Source organism: Thamnophis elegans, chromosome 1 (genome assembly GCF_009769535.1).
Source record: "Thamnophis elegans isolate rThaEle1 chromosome 1, rThaEle1.pri, whole genome shotgun sequence".
In the NCBI taxonomy this organism is placed as follows: Eukaryota; Metazoa; Chordata; class Lepidosauria; order Squamata; family Colubridae; genus Thamnophis; species Thamnophis elegans.
The window spans coordinates 55,262,856-55,290,209 of NC_045541.1; the positions used below are offsets into that span (position 1 = coordinate 55,262,856).

The 27,354-nt window shown below is 36.3% G+C and overlaps 1 protein-coding gene across 6 annotated transcripts in view; it reads left to right on the plus strand.

Moving 5' to 3' along the window:
* The window catches only part of CLASP1 (cytoplasmic linker associated protein 1), a 265,163-nt gene that overhangs the window by 208,805 nt on the left and 29,004 nt on the right, over positions 1–27,354 (plus strand). For 2 of the 6 annotated variants that reach the window (XM_032216133.1, XM_032216125.1), the window contains exons 22-32: positions 2,492–2,595; positions 6,955–6,978; positions 11,261–11,505; positions 13,844–13,907; positions 14,357–14,359; positions 14,578–14,741; positions 15,304–15,382; positions 15,636–15,779; positions 19,632–19,727; positions 22,019–22,162; positions 24,362–24,468. In XM_032216133.1, coding sequence (XP_032072024.1) covers positions 2,492–2,595; positions 6,955–6,978; positions 11,261–11,505; positions 13,844–13,907; positions 14,357–14,359; positions 14,578–14,741; positions 15,304–15,382; positions 15,636–15,779; positions 19,632–19,727; positions 22,019–22,162; positions 24,362–24,468 — 1,174 coding nt within the window. The remainder of the gene's footprint in view (positions 1–2,491; positions 2,596–6,954; positions 6,979–11,260; positions 11,506–13,843; positions 13,908–14,356; positions 14,360–14,577; positions 14,742–15,303; positions 15,383–15,635; positions 15,780–19,631; positions 19,728–22,018; positions 22,163–24,361; positions 24,469–27,354) is intronic. The other 4 variants (XM_032216164.1, XM_032216148.1, XM_032216141.1 and 1 more) reach the window with 3 other exon arrangements.

Consider the following 27,354-nt stretch of genomic DNA (forward strand, 5'->3'; position numbering starts at 1 on the left):
TGTCCCGAAACTAGTCAAGTAATATTCATGAGATGTCGTCCTAGGAAGTGTGACTAGGTTCTTGATACACTGATAACAATGACTTGCAATGTCTGTGAGCAAAACCTCTAGTCTAACATGCTCACATGTTTTTAGTGGAACAATATTGCAGTTTGTATATGTGCATTTTTGATGAATATGTAGGTGTATACATCCCCCCCCAATGGTAGAAATCAAGTCATACATATCATAAATTATTTTCAAAAATATTATTAGTGATAATTCTGCAAGATTTAAATGGGTGAAATTCAATTTCAGTTGAGATTGGAACTAAAGGATTGAAAAACCGAGTTATCCTATTATTGATTGCATCTTTGAAATAACCTGCTCAGTTTGTTCAGTAGAGAACTGCAAAATATTTTCATAATGTACACATTCTTACTGGGCCTTAAGATACTATGCTGAATGAACAAAATGACATGGCAAAATATTTGGATTCTCATATTCATTATCATTATTTCACCAAATCTTCCTGCTTGGAGCAAAGCTGATGTTTGAAATAAGCATCTGTGCTGCTTCAGCAACTACACGCATTAAAAAAGGAGATAGTAATACATATAGTTTTTCTTTCTCAGTAAACTTCATCAATTCCTTTTCAAAACAGGTTTTCATTAAAGACATTTAATTTTCGCATGTAATGTATCTTTTATTTTTTTAGAAAATGTGCTTGTTGTAAACTGTATGATCTTAGTAAAATTTGAAAAATATCAAACTCTTTTAAGTGGCATTACCACAATGCCCAAATGTATTTAATTTTGCTTTCTTCACATTAGCAGCAGTAATTGTTCACAATGTTGATCTGATCTTGTTCCCCTTAGTGGAAACTTAACAAATACAATAAAGTTAAATGGAGATTTTGTCTGTGAAGGCTTAAAATTGGTTCATAAATAATATTTCCCAGTGATATTTTTATGTTTCTAGGTTTTTATATTGATTATTGTTGCCATTTTCTCCAATTGATATTGAAAGACATTTCTGTGCATTAGGGTTGAAATGATAACTCTGCTTAAACAAATGTTATTTTTTTAATTAGAGTGCCCTTTAAATAGTTACATTCACTTTCTTAACATAAAAAAGTGTATTTGCTGGTAACAACAAATGATAAATTGTACATTCATCCTCTAACATAGCTGGATGCCATACTATGAGTGAAGTCCAATTTAATGGGGCTACAAATGGAAGGGACTTAGTAAAATAAATAAATAAATAAATAAATAAATAAATAAATAAATAAATAAATAAATAAATGGAATAATCTAATTCTTTATTATATACACAATATTAATTGGACACCATTGAACAGTTTTCTTGAAGTGCATGGGAAGCATATTTCCCTTTACATCAGTTATATGCAGCTAATTGCCTTCATTGGAATGACTATTTTAAATCTCCCACAATTAAGCCTTTGGGAGTTCATTGATGAGGAAGGAAATATGGCAGTTGTGTACAGTTTAAGCAACACTGGTCAGGACAATTTTTTAAAAAAAATTATTGGTAAATCTATCTGTTGATGTAATATTTAAAAATGCACATTTATTCTAATTCTGCATTACTTCTCCAATATAATAGTATTTTCCAATCTTGGTAACTTTAGGATACACAGACTGCTAGGGGATTCTGGCAGTTGGTCAACGTGTCTTAAAGTTGCCAAGGTTGGGAAATGCTTTCATATAATATACTTACAAAAAAAATCATAATTTAATCTTTAGATTTAAGAAAATAAAATAATCTTTAAAAACACAAATTAGTAAGTCTGAAACAATTTTAATGAACTAAAAAAAAAATTTTTTTTTAAGTATAACATTTATCTGTATCTACATTAAGAGATTGGAGTGGGGAAATCTTAAAATTATTTGATGGTCTATGAAGATTTATTCATCTTCCAAATACAATGGGAATAGGGTATGAAGTATTTTTTTTTAAACCTCACTTTTAATTTTTTGTTGATCAGTTGTTCAAATTGCTTTAACCTTACTTTTGATTCTTGGTTCTGTTTTCACTAAACCTCAACCAGGATGTATACAAATACACAACAATCAGAATAATTGGAACTATTCAGATTAAGACTTGAATAAGCATAAAACAAGACTTGAATAAACATAAAAATACTATTGCAAGACTTAGAAGTAAGTTAAGGAATTAACAATACATTACTGCAAGTTTCTTACTTGAAGAATTTTGCCATAGTGCTTAATACTACATCCTTTGGAAAATTGAGACTATGTAAAAGTAGTTACATCTAACCATTATTATAAAAGAGTTTAAATAACAGTCTCCCCCCTGTCCCTCTTTTCTAACCATATACACAGAATTTGTTTGACTTTCTATTATACCTCATAGTAACTCCTAAAACCTGGACCCAATAACAATTAAAGCAGCCAATGGCCTTATTAATATTCCAAAGGGTTGTGAACTTATGTAATGATGACTTTCACTCTTGTCTTTTGTTTAGAACGGTTTGGGCTTGGCCAGCCAGGCAGGTTGCCTGCCTCTATGAATGCAATGCGAGTTCTGAGTACAAGCACAGATCTGGAAACTGCTGTGGCAGATGCATTGGTAAGAGGGAAAGCACAACATGTTACCAACTCCAGAAAGTTATTTGAAGTTGCTTTCTGTATGTACATTTTCCTCTTCTTAATTTTATGTGTGTTCCTATTAAATGAGCCTGTATGTGTACATGTGACTCTGCCTAAATCTTTCTTTAGGGTTTGGGAAGATGTGAGGAAAGGGGTTTTTAATGCATAATTGCATTGTGAAGAGTAAAATTGTTGATATAAGTGCAGTGAAACGTAGAAGATGAGTTTCACAGTCTGATCCTAATCTTTTATTTGTGGAAATAAATCTTAACTGTTAGTATTCATTCTCTTTCAAGTAAATGCATAATAGTGAAACCATCTGTGTCAAATACTTATGAATGCCATTATAGTTATCTTATGAAGTGAATGGAATAGTTTCCTAGTATAAGTTGTGAATAATACTTATACTGAATGTGTTAGTGTGTGCAATATATTTGCTTCATATTCCACAAATGTGCTTTATTTTTATTCATTTATCCATTTTGGAGAGTTAAAATTTATAGTTGAAATGTCTGTTGAGAATAAATTGCCTTGTCCTACCTTAGGGAAAGTTTGTACGGGTTACTTTGACAAAGGCTTCTGATGTTAATTCTAGAGATTTCTGATCAGGATCACTTAATTATTAATTACCATTAACAATAATAATTAGATTATGGGTTGATGGACCTGCACCTGTTGGTTGGTCTTTGGATGATTTGCAGTAATAACACACATTTCTGATTCTTAGTTATGTAGCAGTACTATTCCAGTCATCTCTTTTCAGTTCTGAAATTATATTAAATATAAAAAAGTTTAAAGTAACTAAGGTTTATGTAAAAAAATAAATAAGATGAACTAAACTTCATATTTCATATTTAAACTTCATTAAATATGTACTTTAATATTTTCAAATTCTCTAGTATTCTTGAAATTAAGAGTCTACTTAAAATCAAATATATATAAATAATTTTATAAATAAATATAACAGATTGCATCACTACATCTCTGACTGCAAGTAATTCTATGAAATAGGTGGTTAAGGTCATATTTACTGAAAGCTACTTTTGACATTTTGCTCTTACTCCTAAGATCCAGAATGGCAGAAAATATTTGGAAGGCTTTTAGCCCTATGAACTATGAGTTACAAGATAATGCATGAACAGCGTATATTTTCTCTAAATCTGTATAACACAATACAGTTGACACCTGCATTCTCATCCACTGGATGATCTATAAATTCTCTATGAATCTGGACTTTTATAAATTACTAGGAAGCACATGCTACATGCATATTTTTGACATTGTTTTATAGCAGAAAAAAACCCTTTCTTTCGAACTTTCTCTTTGCTCTTCTGCTGAATCCAGGTTTGTATTATTTTTCTTCTAGTAACACTATTCTAAAGACCTAATGTGTAATGGATTTGCAAACTAAGAACTGAAACGTAATCAAATGTTAAAATTGGAGCCACTTGGCTGATAAATGTTTAGTTTCTGATTTGATAAAATGAGGTTTACTGGATAAAATTATCTTAATTATAGGATGATGCCCAGGATTTTATTAAATATAAGATAAGGTTGTCTAGATATATATGATTAATGTAGTTACTTACATAAATTACATAATGATGAAGATCCCATTCATAGTCATGTGAAGCAATATTCTAAACAACTCCAGTTCCACTTCTTTTTCTTCAAAACTGCTATAAAATTTACATGTGGAATTTTGGGAATGAGATGGTAGATTGGGGAGCTAATTGTTGATACTCTGATTCACGCGACTTGAGCTTGGATAAGTTGGATATGGGGTCTGGAAGAAATGAAGGCTTGCTGTCCTCAGTGTTGGTAAATGTGACTTTCATCTGACTTACCTTTATGGCCAAAGGTAAGGCCAATTTCAAAGAAAAAAAATCCTTTATCTGAGATACACTTCAGCACTGTGATTTTAGAAGGAAGGTTATAATGCTAGCTCCTGTAACTAGAATTTGCCCTGACTCTTTTCTACCTATTGATAACCATGTATGAAATCATCCATTGGACCAATGGTCTTTTACTTTTGCTTCTTGAAGATATAATTTAAATAATAACAATAAATTTTGATATAATTTTGAATGATAGCAAATACCTTAGGATAGAGAACTGAACTTTTGGTCCTGAAATGTTGCATTCATACAATTGCACACAACTTCTCCTTTAGCAGAAATTGTGACTATTTTAGGAATTTCACTATAGTACCATGTTTATCTGTTTTCCATTTCACAATTATAGAAAATGTAATTGTCCGTTTTTAGCAATCTTACTCCAAAAGAGGATAAAGAATGTATTCTTTTCCCCTGTGTTCTAGCTTTCATTGATCAGAACTATTTAAATCAGTGGCCCCCAACCTTTTCGGATTGGCGGCCTGGGGTGGAGGAACAGGACCACATGAGCGGCAAGTCAACGTCCGTGTGTGCATAGGCAACTTCACTTGTGCAAGCATTGGGCCAGTGCGCAAGTGCAGCTTGACCTATGGAGGTTGAGTTGTACAGGCGTGCGCAGCATGCCAGCATGCTGCTCGAACAAGTCGAGCTGTGCATATGTGCACACTGGTCCACCACTCTCCCGGCCCGGTTGCAAATAGGCCACAACCCAGTAATAGGCTGGGGGCTCAGGACCCCTGATTGAAATGATAGTGATCATTTTAATTTGTAGTATTTGTCTTATTTTAATCAAATCTTAACTAGTGTGATGAGCATATTTGGTTAATTTCACTTACAAAGAGGCAAACTGTGGTTGAGAAATTCATGTAAGGATATACTTAACCCTTAACCAGAGGCATTCTATTTCGGCTACACTATTACAGACATGAGGTCATAATGACCCCTCATACATTTTTGTTAATCTATGAAAACAATAGCTGGGATACTGTTGTTAAATTTACTTTGTATAATTATAATTTTCATTGATTGATCAAATTAACAAATTTTATAAATTCTATTCGCAACCAGAATGGTCCATTTCTAAAAATAGGGGTGTTCCGGACATTTTGGAAAACTGTTGCAGTCACTATGACCTCAGGTCTGTGGTTAAGAGTTAATGATATTTTGTTACTTTATCATTTTTTAGAAACCCTCTTAAAAATTCACAAGTTTTTAAAATGTGATTCGTAAAAAAAAGTCCATCTCTGTCTTTTCAGAACTTAGCTTCTTTTGCTCTGTGTTGTTGACGATCACCATCAACAGTCCTTTAACTTTCTTCAGCTGTTCTCTTGCCTATTCATCTTCACTTCTTGTATAAATATTCTAAATATTCTATTTCTCCTTTGTTCTCCATCTTTGGATTCAAGATGCTTTGCTTCACAGTAAAAGCTTTATTTCCATTTTTAAAAAAAATGCAAAACAAGTCCATTCAGATCAAATTCTCTGCCCTGGCCAAGGCTGATGGTTGTTCCTGTAAAAAGAGATCAACTGAGCCTGGTCCAAGGAAGAGTTCTTTTATTCCTAGATCACTGCAGAGAAAGACCTCTTGACAGGAAACCAGATAAACTTTGAGACAAAGGTTATTTATTCAGTAGTAGAAGAGAGTAAGCTATAAGAACTGAACTCTTGACCCTCACGGTCTATTTGATCATCTTTAGTGACAAAAGAGCTCTTGGAGTTTAATTCCAGGAGGTGAACGGGAATATTTGGTATTTGGTATCTATTACAGTAAACTGTCCTCAAATGGCACCTAGTAGGTAAATAATAACCATGATAGATCTCTTCGCCCCCCCTCCCCCCTTGAGAGTACTATACAGACATCAGCATGACATGAAACAGACACAAAGTATAGCTGAGAAAGTAAGTCATCAATTTAGACACTGCAGTTGCTGGAAACTAACAAAACAGTTTGTCAGTGATTTGAGGCCAGAAACATGCAGGTGTGGTACACACCCTAAAACAGGCTTCATACAAAACACAAAACTCGTGGGGGAGGGAATCTTAGCTTTTACTGATATACAGTGCATAACTCCATCCTAACCCTATCCACTGTGGACTTTATCCTCAGGAATACTAAATACTCCCCCAGTCGCCCCTTCAAATATAGCCCATTTCTGGCGTATTAGTGTTGCCTTTGGAAAGCCAGAATTCTAAATGCATATTACTTGTGCTCATATATTTTTGAAGTCCTTGGCTGTAGCAAGATGAGAACAGAAGAATGCACAATCTGATGCTTCTGTCTGAACTCATTTTATATTTCTTAAAAGAAACTGGCTGAATTTGTATTTTTAATTTGCTAAGTCTCATTTGCTTGTATTTTTGTTGCAAAAAGAAAATGCCTGCAGAAGCTTCTGACATAATTCTCTATGCTTTTTCCCCATCCTTCAATATTTTCCTGTATACAGCTCTTAGGAGACTCCAGAAGCAAGGTACTAGTGCCATCCTGACATTTTTTCTCCCTGCCTCTTTCTTTCTTTCTTTCCTTCCCTCCCTCTCATTTTTTTTTGTCTTCCCCTGTTACAAGTATTATATAGGGCTGTAATTATGTTGATACCTTAATGTTCAAAACTTGCATCCTATCAAACTGCAGAACTTTGGTGTCTTCAACCTGTGTAGTATATCTGTATATTCATTCCAACCTTTTGGCTTGCCTGAGCTGCATTGAATGAAAAGGAATTGTCTTTGGCCACATATAAAATATATAATCTAGTTGATATATAAATAAATAACAATTCCTTTTTTAAAAAAAATATTTTTATTATCTTGTGGTGCCGCATTACTAGCTGCCCAGGGCCACAGGTTGGAGATGCTTGATACAGACTTTCTGAAAAGTATACAGAAAATATACAGGGGGATAGAAAAGATATGGAAATAGACTTAGGTGGCTAATATAATTTCTGGTAGCCACAGAAAAATATTTGATAATAAGACTGAAGTTCTCATTAGGACCATGCAAAGCCTTCAAGAGAGGAGCTGCCTAATTGGTGGGAGCAATGAGGCTATACATTTAAGACAGCTATACATGAAGCAATGTGGCTAAACATTTAAGATAGCTGGGAGCAACTTATTAAACAGTTGTGTAAACCTGAAAAAGAGCATGGCTATTTTACTGATTTGAAAAGAGGGGCTTTAAATCTGCTCTTTCATACTATAAAGTACTTCTTTTGAAGAATTTGCATAGTTCCCCATCACTTAAAACATCCCTTGAGGGTGTGGGCATCTTTGTCTGGCACTCACCTGGATTTTTGTTCAGAATGAACAGTAATTTAACATGATCAGAACAATTGTACTGAATTGTTTCTTTTGCAGATGTGGGATGCTTCAAGGGGCTAGGGAAGGCCCTGGGGACCCAGGTCGTGCATGGAGACTTGCCATGGGTCAGAAGTCTCAGCCAGCTAGAGGACCCACTAGTGTACAGAACCTGTGGGAGGCTGGGAGGTCTCAGCCTTCTGCACACCTCATAATGCCCAGTCTTCCTCCCTGCCCTACTGTACCCAGGAGACCTAGGCCTGGTCCCCAGCCTGTACAGGTGTACAGGAAAGGCCCAACAATGCACATAATTGCTCTACTCACCTTTGTATTTTTCTGAAGCTACTGATAGCTGCATCCACCCAATGTGACATGCAGCCTTTCTGGCCACCTCGTGCCATTCTGCAAGTGAGCAGCAGCTCTCACAATCATTCAGAAGGCTAGAAAGAGTCTTACTCTAGCCTCCCAAATGATTGTGCTAGCATTTATTAGAAAGGCTATAAAGAGGTTCTTTTTAGTCTTCTAGACAATCACATGAGCTGGTGCCATTCTCTTTCTACCCTAGGCTAGAAAGCTAGTGAACATGATTATTTGGACAGCTAGAAAGAGCCTCTTTCTAGCTTTCTGAATGACCACCAGAGCTGGTGCCGTTATCGCATTAGCTCAGAAGGCTGCTTCTCCAAATCACACAATTTGGCATCTGCTTGCAGAATATCATGAGACTATCTCTCTGGCAAGGCTGCATGTTGCATCAACTGGATGTTCTTGTCATAAACTGCAGAAAACTCAAAGATGAGTGGGAAAAATTACATTTGCTGCTATCCCTGTAATAAATTGAGATCTCCTGCACATAGTAGGATGGCAAGCAGGCCCAGCCTTTAAGCCTGGAGTAGATTTGTGCACACTGATGGACCTGGTGGGCAGCTAAGATAGGGAACCCCTATGGTCAATCCAAGAGCTGTGGTGGCGCAATGATTAGAATGCAGCACTACATGCTACTTCTGTTGACTACCGGCTGTCGGCAGTTTGAGTCCCACCGACTCAAGGTTGACTTAGCCTTCCATCCTTCTTAGGTCAGTAAAATGAGGACCCAGATTGTTGGGGGCAACAAGCTGACATTGTAAACCACTTAGAGAGGACTGTAAAGCACTGTGAAACGGTATATACAGTGGGGCAAAAAAGTATTTAGTCAGCCACCAATTGTGCAAGTTCTCCCACTTAAAAAGATGAGAGAGGCCTGGGAAGACTGAATCTGCAATAGGCAAGCAGCTTGGTGTGAAGAAATCAACTGTGGGAGCAATAATTAGAAAATGGAAGACATACAAACTGTTCTGACCCCCACCTTGTTCGTTCAGAAACGACAGCCACACAAAGCTTGCAAAGGAGTGTTTTTTATCAGTCCCGGCTTGGGCTGGCTGCAAGCCCAAAATAAACACAGCTAAAAGGCTCTGGCAAAAGTAAACTACTGCAAAACAAGATTATATAAATCAAATCACTTATCCAAATGCTTCTTCTCGATGATTGCAAACAAACAGAGACTTGACTAGGACAGGAACGGAATCGAACAAACGAACGTTGACTTCTACCACTAGGGCGTGGCACCATCAGTCTTTTATCTGCAGGAGGAGAGATCCTAACGAGCCACAGCTGCTCGTTAACACCTCCTGTGAGCATCCCAAAACAAGTCACAGGAGGTTTCTGCTGAGTCACAACACTATCCCTCACCACAGGGCCCTTCCCCCGGGTCTGACAGTCCGGATGCGGTCGGAATGGGTTGTCCATATGATATGCCCGCAATCATCTCCTGTGTTTCCACCTTTGTTCCTTATGCTGGGCAACCCCCAACATGTGTGCCTCCTTATATAACTCCCAAATACCTTCAGGAACATTCCCCTTGATCCAATGCTCCCCCGGTATCTGGTGGCCACCATGTCCCTTCCCACCCTGCGCGGCGTCGACACCCCGTCCAAGGTCCTCCACCCTCTCCAAGGCCAACCCACCAGCCCCCGTACTGTTGGTATCTGGCGGCAGCTCCAACGGCTCCCGCCGGGCCCTAACATCCTGTCCAGGGTTCTCCACCTCCTCCAAGGCCGACCCACCAGCCCCCGTACTGTCGGATTCTGGCGGCAGCTCCACCGACTCCTGCCGGGCCACCACACAAGACCATTGATAATCTCCCTCAATCTGTGGCTCCACACACGATCTCACCCCATGGGGTCACAATGATCACAAGAATGGTGAGCACAAATCCCAGAACCACATGGGGGGACTTAGAGAATGACCTGCAGAGAGCTGGGACCAATGTAGCAAAGGCTACCATCAGTAACACACTACCCTGCCAGGGACTCAGATCCTGCAGTGCCAGACGTGTCCCCCTGCTTAAGCCAGTACATGTCTGGACCCGTCTGAAGTTTGCTAGAGAGCATTTGGATGATCCAGAAGAGGATTGGGGGAATGTCATATGGTCAGATAAAACCAAAGTAGAACTGTTTGGTAGAAACACAACTCATCGTGTTTGGAGGAGAGAGAATGCTGAGTTGCATGCAAAGAACACCATACCTACTGTGAAGCACGGGGGTGGCAACATCATGCTTTAGGGCTGTTTCTCTGCAAAGGGACCAGGACGACTGATCCATGTACAGGAAAGAATGAATGGGGCCATGTATCATGAGATTTTGAGTGCAAACCTCCTTCCATCAGCAAGGGCATTGAAGATGAAATGTGGCTGGGTCTTTCAGCATGACAATGATCCCAAACACACTGCCCAGGCAACGAAGGAGTGGTTTCGTAAGAAGCATTTCAAGGTCCTGGAGTGGCCTAGCCAGTCTCCAGATCTCAACCCCATAGAAAACCTTTGGAGGGAGTTGAATGTCCGTGTTGCCCAGCGACAGCTCCAAAACATCACTGCTCTAGAGGAGGTCTGCATGGAGGAATGGGCCAACATACCAGCAACAGTGTGTGCCAACCTTGTGAAGACTTACAGAAAACGTTTGACCTCTGTCATTGCCAACAAAGGATATATAACAAAGTATTGAGATGAACTTTTGATATTGACGAAGTACTTATTTTCTACCATAATTTGCAAAAAAATTCTTTCCAAATCAGACAGTGTGATTGTTTGGATTTGTTTTCTTATTTTGTCTCTCATAGTTGAGGTCTACCTATGATGTCAATTACAGGGCTCTCTCATCTTTTTAAGTGGGAGAAGAGAACTTGCACAATTGGTGGCTGACTAAATACTTTTTTGCCCCACTGTAAGTCTTAAGTGCTATTGCTTAGAGTTGGCAGATTGCCAAGCACTTAAATTTTCATTATGAGGGCAATGGCTGCATCTTTGGGTAAGTCCTTTTGTCATAATTCAAATTGGTCACTGAATGGTTATTGAACAAGGTGTACCTGTACTTTAGTGAGATTATTCAAAACTACTAAATCCAATATTTATCCCCCCCTCCCTCCGATCAGAAAAAACCAGTGAGAAGAAGGTATGAACCATATGGGATGTATTCCGATGATGATGCAAACAGTGACGCCTCCAGTGCTTGCTCAGAGCGGTCCTATGGTTCCCGCAATGGAGGCATCCCACACTACCTGCGACAGACAGAAGATGTAGCGGAGGTTTTAAACCACTGTGCTAGTTCCAACTGGTCTGAAAGGAAAGAGGGATTAATTGGCTTGCAAAACCTATTGAAGAGCCAGAGGACATTAAGGTGAGTGCATATTACATTAGTAACTTCGTATATTTTGTACCTGTTCTTTATCTAGTCTTTAAAAGTGTTCTGTAAATTATGAAGTGTATATGCTTCTTCTAAATTATCAATGTTTTGTTTAATAATCTTAGTTATAAGGTATATTTTAGATAACCAGTATTTTAATGATGGGACTGTGTTTTTGTTACTATCACCCATTATTGTTATTTTTGAATTCAACTTATAATTATGATGAACAATTGGAATTAATATCATTGCTGAATAGGTTTTCTACTTAGTGATAGAGGTGCTGTAAGTATTCAAAGCTATTCATATAATTACGAGTCTTTTTATCTTTTTACCTTGAATAAATCAAGATTTTGAAAAAGTTGAACAGTGGCTTAGAACATACTTTTTAATACTGTAATTCTATCCTCTTTATTAAATACAGATAGTCCTTGATCTGCAACAGTTTCATTTAGTGACCATTCAAAGTTACAAGAGCACTGAAAAAAGAGATTTATAACCATATTTCACACGACCGTTGCAGCATGACCATGATGACATGATTTACATTCACATGCTTGACAACTGACTCACATTTATAATGGTTGGAGCATCCCAGAATCATGTGATCACATTCTGCAATCTTCTGATCAGCACAATCAATGGGGAAACCAGATTCACTTAACAGTCATGTTACTAAATTAACAACTGCAGTGGTTCACTTAACAAATGTGGCAAGAAAAGTCATAAAATGGGGCAGAACTCCCTTAACAAATTTCTCACTTAGCAATTTAAATTTAGGGGGTCAGTTGTGGACGTATTTTGAAGACTACCTGTACAGAATTGAGCAATGTATAGTTGGCAGCCTTGCATGACCATTATTATTATTTTTACTCCAGAAACATATCACACATAGATGTTGATATACAGGCATCATGCTACTAAAGATACTTATTTTACTGTAGTGTTTGGTGTAAGGGTCTGACCTAAAAACCAGGAGATTGTGAGTTCTTATCCCACTTTAGGCATGAAAGCTGACTGGTTGACTTTGGGCTAGTCACATCTCTCAGTTCAGCCCAACCCACCTCACAAGGTTATTGCTTGCAGGTAAAAATTCGAGGAGGGAGGAGTATTAAATAAGTTCTCGGCCTTGAGTTACTCCAAGGTGGGATTAAAAAACTAATAACTAAATAAAAATAAAAACCAGAGAAAGCAAAAATATTTTGAGCGTTTTGCATTCTCCCTTTGGAGATGTCATCAGCATCCCTCTGTAATGAAAAATAAACAAGAGAGCAAAATGTGTGTCTAGAGTCAGGATATCTAAATGAAAATCTAAAGAAAGCCCAACAAATATGTAGATTATAAATATGAAACAGTATGCATAGAGAATTATGTGACGCTGTCCAAACTTCCCTGGTGGGCCCCCAGTTTATAAAAAGCTGAATTGTTGATTAAAGACTCTTTGACATTTAAGTAAACAGTTTAAGAGGTTTAAGGAGATTTATGAGAAATGATGTAAAATGTTCAATGAATTCCAGTTCTATTATTCCTAATGGAACTACCACTTATAATTTCTTTGGCTCAGGTTAAGTATATTTGAAGTCCAAGACAGAATGTCCAAGAGAACTGAAATTTCTTGTTTTGTGTCCATTTGTTCTTTTGTATTGCCATTAAGCATGGTTGAATATATGCCATATGAGTGTGTTGGACACCAGAGGTGCACTATCCCAAAATCAGTAGGAGAACATTTTAGTTCTCTAGAACTCTCTGTTTAAGACTTCAAGGGGACAATCCTTTAGTTGTGTGTTTCTAGAAAAAAGATTGAACATAAGATTTTTATTTTCAATAAAGAAATGGATATATATAGTATAAGGAGAACATACTGCAAGGCAGTTAAGTTCTTTACATTAATTAAAGTACATTTTGGCAAGAAAGCAAAATATTTAAAGATAGAGGAACCAACCTTTTGGCTTGCCTGGGCTGCATTGAGTGAAGATGAATTGTCTTGGAGTGCACATAAAATATACAATATGGTTAATATATATAAATCAAATAATAATGTTAAAAGTTTATGATCTTGTGGAATCACATTACTAGCTGTTCAGTGTGAGATGCGGGCTGCGGATTGGACATGCCTGATTTATATTATATCACAAATTAGAAACCTAAAGTATAGTCTCTTGACCTTATATTGAAGTCCCCTCATCTGTTGAGATTAGAATGGAGTTTCCTTGTCTATACTAATTTTCTGCTTTGGAAATAAATGATGGGTTTTGTATGTAAATTTTTGTTGTTACATATTACCCGCTTCTAATTTCTACAATATTTTGTGGGGGTTTTTATTTGGGTTTAGCCGTGTGGAGTTGAAAAGGTTATGTGAAATCTTCACACGTATGTTTGCAGACCCCCACAGCAAGGTAAAATTTAAAATATATGCACCTTTTATGAACAATCCCTAAATGTTGGGGATTGGGTTATAAATAAATGATTGAATTGAAATGATAATCATAATATTTCAATTTTTGTGCTAAATAGTTGTTGAGTCTTTGCAGTTATCTGTGGTGATATTTTTAAATTTCATAAGTAAGTCATGCAAGTAGGATATTATCTAGAGCAGAACATTCCCTTGAAATGTAAGAAAATAGATTATTTCAAAAACATTTATTGCCTCAAGAACTTAACAGTTGACTTGCTTATTATAAAAATATTCTTTCATAAATTATCTTAAACTTTCTGTGAATGCAATTGATCTGAATGCAAGGGAAACTGCCTTAAAGCAATTTGCTTTGATTTTTTTTTAATATCAGTTTACTAATGAATGGTTTGTTTTGTTGCATGGCCTGTTTTGCGGTGGAATTCACAACAGAGAGTAAGTGTATTTTCCTTCCTCCTCACTCCCACCACTTAATCTCACCTCTTTTATCTATTTAATATGAATCATCCAGTACATCCTTGTACTTCACAATATTAACATGGATGTCAAAATCATCCCTATTAATGCAGGGGTTTTTGCCTTTGATTTTCATCATTTTTGTGTTAATCATGATGTAAATCATGCTTTCCTCTGTTATCTCTTTTAATTTAAAGGTTTTCAGCATGTTTCTTGAAACTTTGGTAGACTTCATCATTATTCACAAGGATGATTTGCAGGACTGGCTCTTTGTTCTTCTGACACAGTTACTGAAGAAGATGGGTGCTGACCTGCTGGGATCCGTGCAGGCCAAAGTGCAGAAAGCTCTGGATGTAACAAGGTAGTGTATCTGCCAAGTAACTGGGGATAAATTGCTGACATGTTTTTTTTTTCCAAAATGCACCAGCTTTCTCAAACCTAGTGCTCTGCAGATACGATGGATTACAATGTTCATCATCTCCAGATAGAATGACTATTATTTAGTGTCTCATAAATTGAATTTGTTAAACCACAATCATTAGCCTCTCATCTGATACAACTGTCCTGAGGGAAATTGGAAGAATTTATTTCCTCATTTAAATCCCACATCAAAATTAGGTTTAACTAAGAATAGATAAAAATAAAGTCTTTGACATAAACCAAGTTCAAAGCAGAATATCTACTCTTGGATTGCTTCCGTTTACTAAGACTTGGATCCTTTATCTGTCCTCCTTGTGGCTTAAGAAGATACAAAATCATTCAGAAAGTCAACTGAAAACTGGGAGTGTGTTTGTTTATTTCTATTTCTTAGACTGTGGCATGCAGCTGTTATATATTTCATTTTTCCTGTCAGGAAAAAACTAGTATTTAAATCTTGGAATTTGTTCTTATGCTCTCTTTTTCCTTTTCCATTTTCATTGTAGAGATTCTTTTCCATTTGACCAACAATTTAATATTTTGATGAGGTTTATCGTAGATCAGACCCAAACACCAAACCTTAAGGTAAGTTAAGGTGCTTGCAATTCTATTGGGAAATGATTATGTCTGAGAGTAAAGTCGAGCATAATGCTTAAATATAGATAACTGGGGCTAATATATTTTTCCTTGCTTATATTTTAAGGGTTTTCAGAAGGTCTAGAGATGGCTCTTTTGCAGCAAGCAATGGTTCATAAAAAGATTGGGCTTGAGAAAAGGTTTTATTCTTTGAAATTTGTTGTGTTATCTTTATTTACAAAATGTATTCTATTCACTTCAGGTAAAAGTGGCAATATTAAAATACATTGAATCCTTGGCTAGACAAATGGATCCTACAGATTTTGTAAACTCCAGTGAGGCTAAACTTGCTGTTTCTAAGATTATTACCTGGACAACAGAACCAAAGAGCTCAGATGTAAGAAAGGTGAGTCAAAGCAATGGGAGGCAATAATTGGTGGAACTTTTATAAACTCATTGAAAAATTAAGATTATATCAGATCGATAAATTCATTCAGTTGTATTCAAAATGTGCTTTTGCTGGATGAAAATATTTCTTCCTTTGATAGAAGCCATTTGAAATCAAATATTTCAGTTACATTAGTGTAATAATTTACATTGATTCCCCTCTCTGTAGTCTAGTCTTCTTTTCCCCTTTTTGGGGGAGCATTGGGTAAATTTTCACATAGTGTGGAAGGGCATGCTAAAGAATGCAGTGAGGCTTTCAAGTGGTGGAAGCATTTGAGTGAAACTCAGGGAAGATTCATTCTCTGAAATGAAATTAGAGATGGATAACTTTTGTGGGCAAAACCTTGTTCAGGAAAATAATCAGGAGCCAAATTATGTTTTGGCTGAAAATAAAGCCTGGACAAAGCAAACCTTGTTTCTCTTTCTCTTCCCTTTATCATAATCACAATTGAAAGATATTCTTTTAATCTCTGAAATTTTGCATGTATTCCAAGTGTGTATGCAGATGCTCTCATGAAAGTAGAAATGCATATCATTCTTTCAAGAGAGGGCATTCAAGCACACACAAAAAGGAAATTTCTTTCATGTCTACCCATGTATGCATTCACATGCATCTTTATGTACTTCCCCATCCACGCACTTTACTAGAACATGTAGGGAGCAAGGTTTCAGATGTGTAGTAGTAGGATGGAGAGGATTTGCTGGCCACAAATTCCAACTAATGGCTTAAATAAATGAAACATTTTGGAGACCAAGAAAAACGTTTCCTATTCTTAAAATATAACAAGGTAAGAATTCTCAAAGCACTTTCACAAAAACATGTAGTACTGCACCATTCCACTTCTATTCAGTGAAGCACTTGTGCCATTATTTTGTTTGGTAACAGTAGTTTCTGTTAATTGACCTGCCTCAACTCTGAGGTAGAGCACTGAGTGACTGTGAAGTTATTCACAGTGCTGAGACTGTGCAATAAATCTCTGTGAAGCAAAGTATGTACCTCGTCAGAGCAAATCTTCCACAATCATACATACATATACACAGTGAGAAGTAGAGAAATCAGTTACCCGTGAGTTCCTCAGTCAGCTTTTCAGCTTACTTACTAGTTCCTCTGTGACGAAAAGTTAATAACACCAGTATCAAGTTTCAAATTTGCTTTCTTGCCATCAACATTCATGTTAATGTTGTCCGTGAAGTTCCCAGCTATGCGATGAGGTGCCATCTTTGACATGCATGTCAAAAAGAACTTCACCTTGGAAACTTTTTGCAGTAAGTCAACGACCTTCTAAAATAGGGGTGTCAAACACAAGGCCCATGGGCTGCATCTTGCCTGCAATATGGTCAGATCCGGCCCAGAGGGCCGTCCTGGAAAATGTAAGGGGTTGGCTTCCTTGGTCTATTGCAAAGAGGAAATATCAGGCCAGCGTGGCTTCAGCCCAGTCTACTCAATGTGAAGAGGAAACACTGAGCCAGCATGGCTTTGGCCGAGTCTACCCAATGCGAAGAGGAAACATGGCAGCAGTTTGGGGAGTGGTGTCAAGCAGGTCATGCCCACCCAGTCGGCCACACCTGCCCAGCCCCCCAAGATCAATCACAGCCCTCAATGAAATTGAATTTGACACCCCTGCTCTAAAAGGATGCAAATGACCAACTGTCTGCAAGGAGTATAAATCCTTCCATTCCCCACTGTCCTGTCAGAGCTGAAGAAGCTTCTTGGATGAGAAGCAAAATGTCTTCAAAGAAAAAACAAAACACTCTAGTTGCCTCCTGAAAAAGTACCTTTGCGACAACTATGGCCTGAATGACTGAGAATCTCTACAGATTTTTAGAGTAAGGTTAAACTATGTACATGGAAATATGAGCTTGTTATGTTGAAGAGGAGAAGATAGATCATAGGAAGCCCATTGAAATTGAAAGATGAAGCTGGTCAGAAAAATAGGTAGAAATGAAATGAATCTTGCCAACGGGCAGCAGCACATAATGATTAAATGGTAGGGGATTAATTATATAGCATTCTGAATATCCATTTTGGAATGGGAGCTACTGCATTGAATTTGTTGAGAGTAAAGTCATAATTTTAACAATTGTTTACCGTGAAACCAAGCATCATTAAATAGACAGTAAGAAGTTTGATACTTCTTCAATGTAACAATATGACTAATGGGTTTAGTGAAAAAAGAAAGAACAATAATTAACATTGGAGTTTAATTGCTCTTCTTTTATTTCTTCTTTTCTACAAATTGTCTTTATGCTAACCATGATGTAGAAGGATGCATACAATATTCTTGCAGTGAATATTGCTGATATAGATGTCTTGTGAATATATTTTATAAGGCTACTTCTTAGCCATATTACTTGAACAGTCATATTATGATTTAAAGACAGTTTAGATATGGAGATAGACTTGAATTAACTAAAGCAATCAACAAGAGAACACATTTAAAAGGATTTGTATGGTTTCTTTTTTTCATGGTAAAAATATGATAGAAATTTGCAGAAGCATTACACACACACACACACACACACACACATATATAACTCATTATTCATCTAATGCTGGAGGGCAAAAGTATGATCCATGAGCTGCACATTTTCCACCACTACTGTATATATTGGATCCTTAAACTAATGTTTCTTTCATGATAGTGATAGTAGTCAGAGAAAGCCTTTACTGTAAACAGTAAAACAGGAGAGAAGCTAATTCTGTCCCTTTCCACCATATTGATAGAGACTATGGAAAACCTTAGTTAGCAAGGGAAAAGATCTTTTCTCTAAACCTTTATTCCAGGTTCCAAAACGAGGTTCTGTCAAAAGATCTTCCACTGCTTGTTACATAGAAAAACAGTATACAAACATTTTTTAAATCGCACAGCTAGGTGTTTTCCTCATTGTTAGGTAAGCAAATGATGACTGTTAAGAGCCCACTTTTAAAACACTATCATCACCACTACCACTTCAGAATTAAAACATTATCTTTGGTATTTTAACATGCCAATATCACTTAAAATTTTAATCTTTGTTCACAAGTCATTTTTAAAACCATTTTTAATTTCTCAGCGTATAGTTTACAAAAGTAGATTGAATGTTGCTCAACAGTAAGGAGACAAAAAATATTCTTGCGTACAATGCATCATTAGTGCTATTGCAGTGAAAGGCTTCCTAATTTGCTGCCTTGCAGCTTTGCTTTTATTTGACTGCATCAGGCTTTAACCATATGCACATTTCTGTTTAGAAGCAGGTGGTAGCAAAAAGATGATGGTTCACTTAGACCAGGGGTGTCAAACTTATGTCATCACATTGTTGTCACATGACGTATCACAACTGTTTTCCCCTTCACTAAATGCAGGATGGGCATGGCCAGCATGTGACACATCCGGGCTGTGAGTTTGACACCCCTAACTTAAGATACAGTAGCACCTGTATCATTAGTACAGTGTTGGAGGTAGAATTGGCTGACCTCAGGTTGTAAGTTTTCTTTATCTGTTTTCAAAAAGGCTGAGTAAGGAAATAAATAACTAAAAATAACGTTACAGCTATTGAATGCTATATGAGTAACAGCGAAATTGTAAAATTTACATCTACAAATTGTAAAAGATATTATAGTACAGGTTGGGGGGAAAATAAGTTACAAAACTTAGTAATGGCCATCCACTTCCATTTTTGTGACATTAGTTCCATGTTGGAAAAGCATCTCTGCTTTATAAGCGCAACGTGTGCAAGAAACTAAACATAATAAATGTTTCTGCAACAGTCAGTGAAAATCTTGTGCTTGGTTCTAATAAATAATATTCCATTTCTTATTTGTTAAACTCAGACCATGCATAGTTGGGTAGGTGAGGATATGCCAGCTAAACCAGCAGCAGCCTCGTCAGGTCCTGGTGAAGGAAACTTGGAAGAAAAGTGTAAACAGGTAGACTAAAAGTAGCATACACTAATCATAAGATATTAGTCTGTGTTTGCAGTCCAAAATTCTAATCTACTTTAGATTTGAGGGGGGGGGGTTTGTGGGGAAGATTTTCTTAAAAAATGCAGTGATGTGTGATAACCTCACGTGTGTTTCTTTCACTCTGGTTTGAATTAGATTAAATGAGTATTATCTCAGGTGTCTGCATATAGTTGCAGTCTCTTATGAGTTCACATCCCAAGGTGGATGGAAAAATGATTGAAAGCTTTCAATATTTGCATGCCTGCTGTTCCATTAACATGCAACATGCCTGTGCTTTAGGATCTTGCATAATACAGCTCTTCCCTATTACAGGACACAAAGGCAAAGGACCTTTATTTATACACAATGACAACTTGGGTTGTACTGAAGTGCTTATACGCCCTTTTCCTTTGGCATGTCATTTACATTCATTTACAGTCACCCCTTTTGTTGATATATTTTTGGATTTTAATAGATGTTATTGGAAAATTTCTGAGGGAAATAAAATTGTAACAACAATGGGCAGAATCAGTTTAAGAACCAATAAGGCAGCTGAAAAAGTATAAAGGATAGTCTAAAAAGTATAAAGGAATTATGGTTGCATTGTAGCCCAAATTGAACCCTCTTGAATTGGGAAGATAGAAAATAGAACTAGATACACAGAATTGGATCTTTTGCTTGGTTGCTGTACTGGCTTGCATATAGATGCCCCTAACTAAATTAAAATTCCCATGCTTGGATTCGCATGATTTTTCTGATTGTTCATATAGCTATTTTTCTTCATTTTGTTATTCATTCTTTTCTTGGACTTGACTTGAAATAATATTTTCTGTTCAAAGAATGTTCTTTTAATGAATGTTCCCACATTTCTGTAGGGCAGGATGAGTATGAGCATATGTGGCTTATTTTTCACTTTCTGCGTTCTACGCAAACAGATTTCCCATCTAGTTAGAAGTACACTGATTTGAGGAAGAAGGAGAGGCCAGCTGGAACTCTATAATGTTCTTCACTTACAATATTTAATTTTGAAGGAACAGTGCTTATTCTTATGGGAAAGATAATAATTCAAACACTGAATTTCAGTCATAATTGATAGCTTAAACCTCACGCAGCCTCTTTAACCTCTAACAAGTCATAATGGATATTTTTTTCAAGGCAAACATTACGAGAAAGCACACAGAAACTGAATTAAACTTAGTTGCATTTTTTCTTATCCTGCCAAAGTTTATTATTACGAAAATGTTATCAATCCATTAGCTATTCCAGTTCAAGCTAGTACCTTCAGAAAATGCTCCCTCCCTCCGCGTGTATGTGTCTATCACAATCTCCTGACTTCTAGTCTGGTAACTTAATCACTACACCAGATTGGTTCTTAATAAACACATATAGGGTTGCATTATTAACTTCTAATTTCAACTAATAAACATATATATATATATATATATATATATATATATATATATATATATATATATATATATATATATACACATATACATATACATATACATATACACACACACACACATATACATACACACACACACATATATACACACACATATACATACATATATATACATACATATATATATATACATACATACATATATACATACATACATATATACATATATACATACATACAAACATACATACATATATATATATATTACATGGAGGGAGCATTTTCTGCAGGTACTAGCTTGAACTGGAATAGCTAATGGATTTATAAAAATAAATTGACTTACTGAATAGTTGAGATGAGTTATTTGAATGCACATTATTAATGAATCATGTATCACTAGTTCTGTTGAAGCATGAAGTATATGATGTAGAAGTCTGGAATCAGGTTGTTAACAGGGTAATTTAATTTTCAAAGCTGTGTTAGCGCAGTGTGTGTCTATATTTGTACAAAAACTTTTTGAATTTGTACTTATTGGTAGTTGTTTGATACAGGACAATGAATTATATGTAGTTTTTGTTGGACTCTTATATGTAGGTGTGTATTCTTAATTTGCAACTTACAGAAAATGCAATGGGACATTTCATTAGATGTGAGAAGTCTTTTGCTTTGTTTCTTTTTTCTTTTTTTTACTGTAATGGATTGATTTCAGCAGTACTTCCCTGTCATGTATTTGGAATGTGTGATATTACGGGTAAAATGAATGCACATAACTGCAATCTGGATATTGTGATATGTCCCAGTAACACTTAACAATTAAAAAAACCCAACCCCGCTGTGATTATGACTTTTTTCTTCATTTACTCTCTAGGCAGCACAAATAGTCCTGATCTCTCTGTTCGAATTGAACACTCCTGAGTTTACCATGTTACTTGGTGCCTTGCCAAAAACATTCCAGGATGGTGCTACCAGATTATTACATAACCACCTCAAGAATTCCAGCAACACTAATGTGGTAAGATAAGATTATTTTTCTGTAAGAAATAAACAGCAAAAACAAAAATTTCTAAAGATAATCATTTCTTGATCACCCGTTAATTTCAGCAGAGTCATGCAAATCTGCAGTTTTGGCTTTACAGGGCAGAAGAGACACAGAGTTTAATAAAAGAGGTGCCATTGTTCTGAATGGATCCAAAAGGTGTATGTCTTTTTATAATCCTCCATTCTTAAGTTCAAGAATCTTGTGCTTTCATATAAAACTTGACATTGCCTTGAATGTGGTGGATTGTGTGCCCTTTGTACACATAAAGTTCACCTTGGACTCTCATTAGCCTGCCAAATTCTAGGGGCATTTTTTGCTGCAATTGTAAAGGTGTTTTTTAAAAAAATATATTTAACTGCTTTGAGGACTTTCAAGAAATTATGCTTTAAAATAATTGTGCCATTACCCTGCATAGTTTGCTTTATCTGCATATTAGCTAAGATGCCATGATGCCAAGTGTGGGTCTTGGCAAAAGAAGAGGGAAAAGGAAAGATCAGAAAGTAGAGGTCCTGTGGCTTAAAGTTAAGAAAATATGATCGTTTGTTTATTAAGCTCAGATAGGAGCTTTAGTGGCTAAAAATAGGAGGAGAAAGATGTGCTGGATATGCTCGCTGTCTTGATTGATTTCTAAAAATAATGAAGGTGGGAAATAAATAAAATAAAATACCCTGTTTCCAGTGAAGTGGTTCAATAGTGTTTGTCGCACACTATGGTGATACAAAAATGATGACATACTCAATTACCTCCACTAGACCGATAAGATCGCATAGATTAGGCCTCCTCCGAATTCCATCAGCCAGCCAGTGTAGACTGGCAACTACCCGGAGGAGAGCCTTCTCGGTGGCTGCTCCGACCCTCTGGAACAAACTCCCCGTGGAGATTCGGACCCTTACCACCCTCCAGACCTTCCGCGTCGCTCTTAAAATCTGGCTGTCCCGGCTGGCCTGGGGTTAAAGACTCTAACCCCACCCGAATTGTATGACTGTTGTGTTCTTAAATGAGGTAGTGTCTTCATGTTGTAAATTGTTTGTCCTTCCCCCCCCCCTTTGAACTGTGAGCCGCCCTGAGTCCCCCCAGGGAAAAGGGCGGCATACAAATAAAGCGAAACTGAAACTGAAACTGAATTATGTCATCATGCAAATGCCATTACTACAAGCTTTCATGTTTGTATCTGATGCAATTTAATAGGGTGATAATTATATGATGTCATGATGCATCAGTGGTGGGTTCCAGATTTGAACGGGCCTGGAGGCATCCACATGGACGTGTGCAGCGCGCGCATGTATCTTAGCGCCTCTGCGAGCTTCCACGACGCTCCAGCTGCTCAGTGGAGCATCACATAGGTGCTGTACACGCTGTGCGCGGAAGCGCTGAAGGCTTAAAAGACTGGTAAGGAGGGCGGGCGGGTGGGCCCTCAGGTGCAACGGAACGGTATCCGGTGCTCCGGGCAGGCTCCGGTACGCCCATACCAAAGCGTACCGCTTGCAACCCACCACTGTGATGCATGTATTACCTTTTGCCCTCCTGTGGACAACCAGGAAGGAGGGACCATTGGGAGCCAATTTACAAAATATTCAGAAGAAATCCAAACCAGAAAATTCCAAAGCCAAACATTTTTGAAGCTGCTGGAAAGAACAGTAGAAAATAGGTCCAGATGCATGAAGAAGGAGAAGGGAGATCTCACCTTCCCCTTCCTGCTGAACCTGAGAGCTCTTAATACATAGACAAAGGCCTAACATATCCAGCCAACACCTCTTACTTTGCTGCATTTCTTGAAAATATATATTTTCAAGAAGCCCCAAAGCGTTTCATTCTAGAATATTGCTGAGGCATCAATATGAAGAAAGAAAGAAAAAAAAAATCAGGCCTCCCTATAGTAATTATTTTGCTTCTGTCAGATAGAGAATGTGAATATTGATAAGCACCTTGTCTTATTTATCTTATAATATAAATAGGGCAATAGTGGGCAACTTCCAACTCTAGAAAATTCTTATTGAATAGTTTTAAAGCTAGGAAGCAATTGATACTTGGTTAATCGTCAGAGTTAAAATGTTGGTAGATACTGCTTAAGTCACAATTTAAATTAACTGAAGTAAAAGTCCCATACTTCATTTTACTTTTCCCTTTAATGTATGTTACATTATGTCATTTCTTTTCTTTTTTGTGTATTAGGGTTCCCCTAGTAATACTGTTGGCCGGACCCCTTCACGTCATCCTAGCAGCAGAACCAGCCCTTTAACTTCACCTACCAATTGTTCTCATGGAGGATTATCACCCAGGTAACACTGTAGCATAATTAAAGTATGAGTCCAATGTGTAAAAGTTTTCTATTTAAAATATGGCTAAAAACTCAATATAGATGCATATATAATAGACGTTCAATTCTGAAAATAGGGGAAGAAAAATTTTGCTTCGCTTAAGGAAAAAAAATACTGCACTTTCTTTAATAATAGTCTTTGAAAAAATACTAAATTTTACAGATGTCAAAAAGCTATGACATTTGTATCTACCCTTTTGTCCTGCACACATATAGATGTCAATATATTCAATTGAATATGTATTCTATTCATTTAAAGAAATTACTTTTACATTTGTTCTCATTTCCTTGACAGTCATATTTCAAGATCTAAAAAAGGAGAGGAGGAACTTGAAAATGCTTTATCGATAAACTGGAAAATATGATTTTCATTTCACTTGTTTGTAGTGTTCTTAAAATGTGCTGCCAAGAAAATCAAGAAAAATAATGTTCTGCCTAAAATGACTGTATAATGGTTCTGGTGGTATAATATGAAAGAGATAGTTGATTAACATGCCCAAGTTGTTTTCCGGCTTCTGGTAGGAGATGAGTCTGGATGTATTAACTACACAGAGTAATATAAAATATTTTGAAGGGATGATGACAATAAAATTTGAGATAGAATCATTTTCTTCCAAAAGATAGTGTGAATAGACTTACTAAAGGGAGTAACTACATGTCTGTTCCCAGAACTTCTTTGGGGGAGGCATACACCAGAGAAGGAAGTGGCCCTTTCATCTATTTTGTCTCATAAATATAAATGGAGATATCTGCTCCTGTTTAGTAACATTTTTGTACTGATGGCAATATTACAAGAATGTTACTGATATTTCATTGTGAAATTATTTGACTACTAGGATCCTTTCCACATACTATCAATTTTGAAGTAACAATTTTCTATTTATCCTGCTACTTAGCATATCAGGCTTTATTGTATTCTGTTGATTCAATATTTGTTCTGAAATGCAGTCCATAGTAAAAGTTTCTACTGAATATTATTGACTGAGAACATTATTTGCAGTTGTTTATAAACAATATTTATAAACAAAGGACAGTTAAGTGTTCTTTGTTTATAAATATTGAAAATATTAAGTTTCAAGTTGCTGGAGTGGAATTTGGCACATTAGCAGGTTTGCTACTCCAAGCAACTCATGAACTTTGATCAAAATAAATAGGATTAACAAAAGGTATCTTTGCTTTCTAAGCTTTTACTGTATTTACACCTGACTTTCTATTTGAAAATTGAAAGCACATCTCCTACTGTTGATGGAGTTTAATTCTATGCCCTGGTCCCCAACGTAGCACCAGTGGATCATCTCCTTTATTTAGATTTTTTTAATTGAAAATAATGAATGAGAAGTGCATATCAGAGTCAGTGTAAACTGTATTCTCAGCAGTGTCTATAAGTGTTGCATAAAATGGCATATGGCTACAGAGCAATATTTATTTTATCCTCTGTGAATTGTGTGATTGGCTATATTCACTATGAACAATCATTTTGTGAAAATATCCTTAACATTCAATTTCCCTATTATTAGTATTTGTATACTGTCACTTTTCCAAATGAAAGATTGAAGACTTCTGGCATATTCAGATACAGGTTTTAAATACAAGGCATGCTTTAGTTAATTTAAGTTTACCAACATGTGCATAACAGATACGGAAAATGCAAAAAGTATTCTTTATCCTGTACAAATATGACCTTGGTGGCATTCCCCACCCCCTTTTTTTTGAAGATTTTTAAAATGTCTTGACATTTTCTTCTCTATAGTGTTTTCCAGCTCTGTGTATATCATACAACCTATTCTGTTCAGCCATTAGGTTATTTTTGTTCTACTGAACTTATTCTTTGACAAAATCAGGACAGTTTTGTTCTAATTATAGGGTCAGCTTTCCACAAATCAAGAAAATTGAATCTCTATAGAGATTTTCAGAAAAAAATGATTATATACAGTATATTTAAAATAAATGTGTATATCTGTTTGTATATGTATGGACATGCATTGTAATATACACATAAAGACACATACATAAATATATTATACCCTTGGGTTTATTTTCCTTAAGGAAAAAAATTGCATATATGTTTGATTTTATATTCTATTTCTGAACAAGCTTCTTGCTCCAAGCTATTTATTATATTTTTATTCATTGTCAATATTTTTAGTTTTCAATCATATTTTGCTGTTTTTGTTAAATTACTTTCTTTTTCAAGCTTTAGCCTATAATATTTGAGAAATGCTTCACTGTGATTTTTACATTTTTCTTTGATGTGCCTTTTTTATTTTGCACTCTAATTTTTTGTTCCTGCTTTTCAGAAACGTTGGAACAAAAAAACTGTCCTTCAGAATTTAAACTATTTCCAAATATGAGTTGCAGTGTTTTGACTCAATGAAACATAGTGATGAAACAAATGTCTTCCATTGCATCTGAGATGCATTTGGAGTTTAAACTAACATTTTGAAAGAATTAACCAGCAAATTGTATTTCTTTAGTTTGAAATGCTAAAATGCTGTTTCTCTCTCTCTCTCTCTCTCTCTCTCTCTTTTTTTGTCAGAATGTTGTACTTTGGAGTTGCAGACTTGTCAATTTGTTTGGCTATACTAAGATAGTAAAGGAGAATTGATTATACTTTGTTCGTTAAAAATTCAGGTTTGCCTGTCTTTGGTTGCTTGCCCCACAGGATCACATTTGTAATGTTAGCCTTTCTCTCTCCAAATGCAAAATTATGTAAACATAACTTATTTTTGGCCTTTTTTTTCTCTGAAAGACTTCCATGAGAAACAGCTGAAGAAGCATGCTGTAAAACAATACCGGTAGGGTTTTGCAGAGATCTAGATTCAAAGAGTAAAAATTGTAGGCATCTATG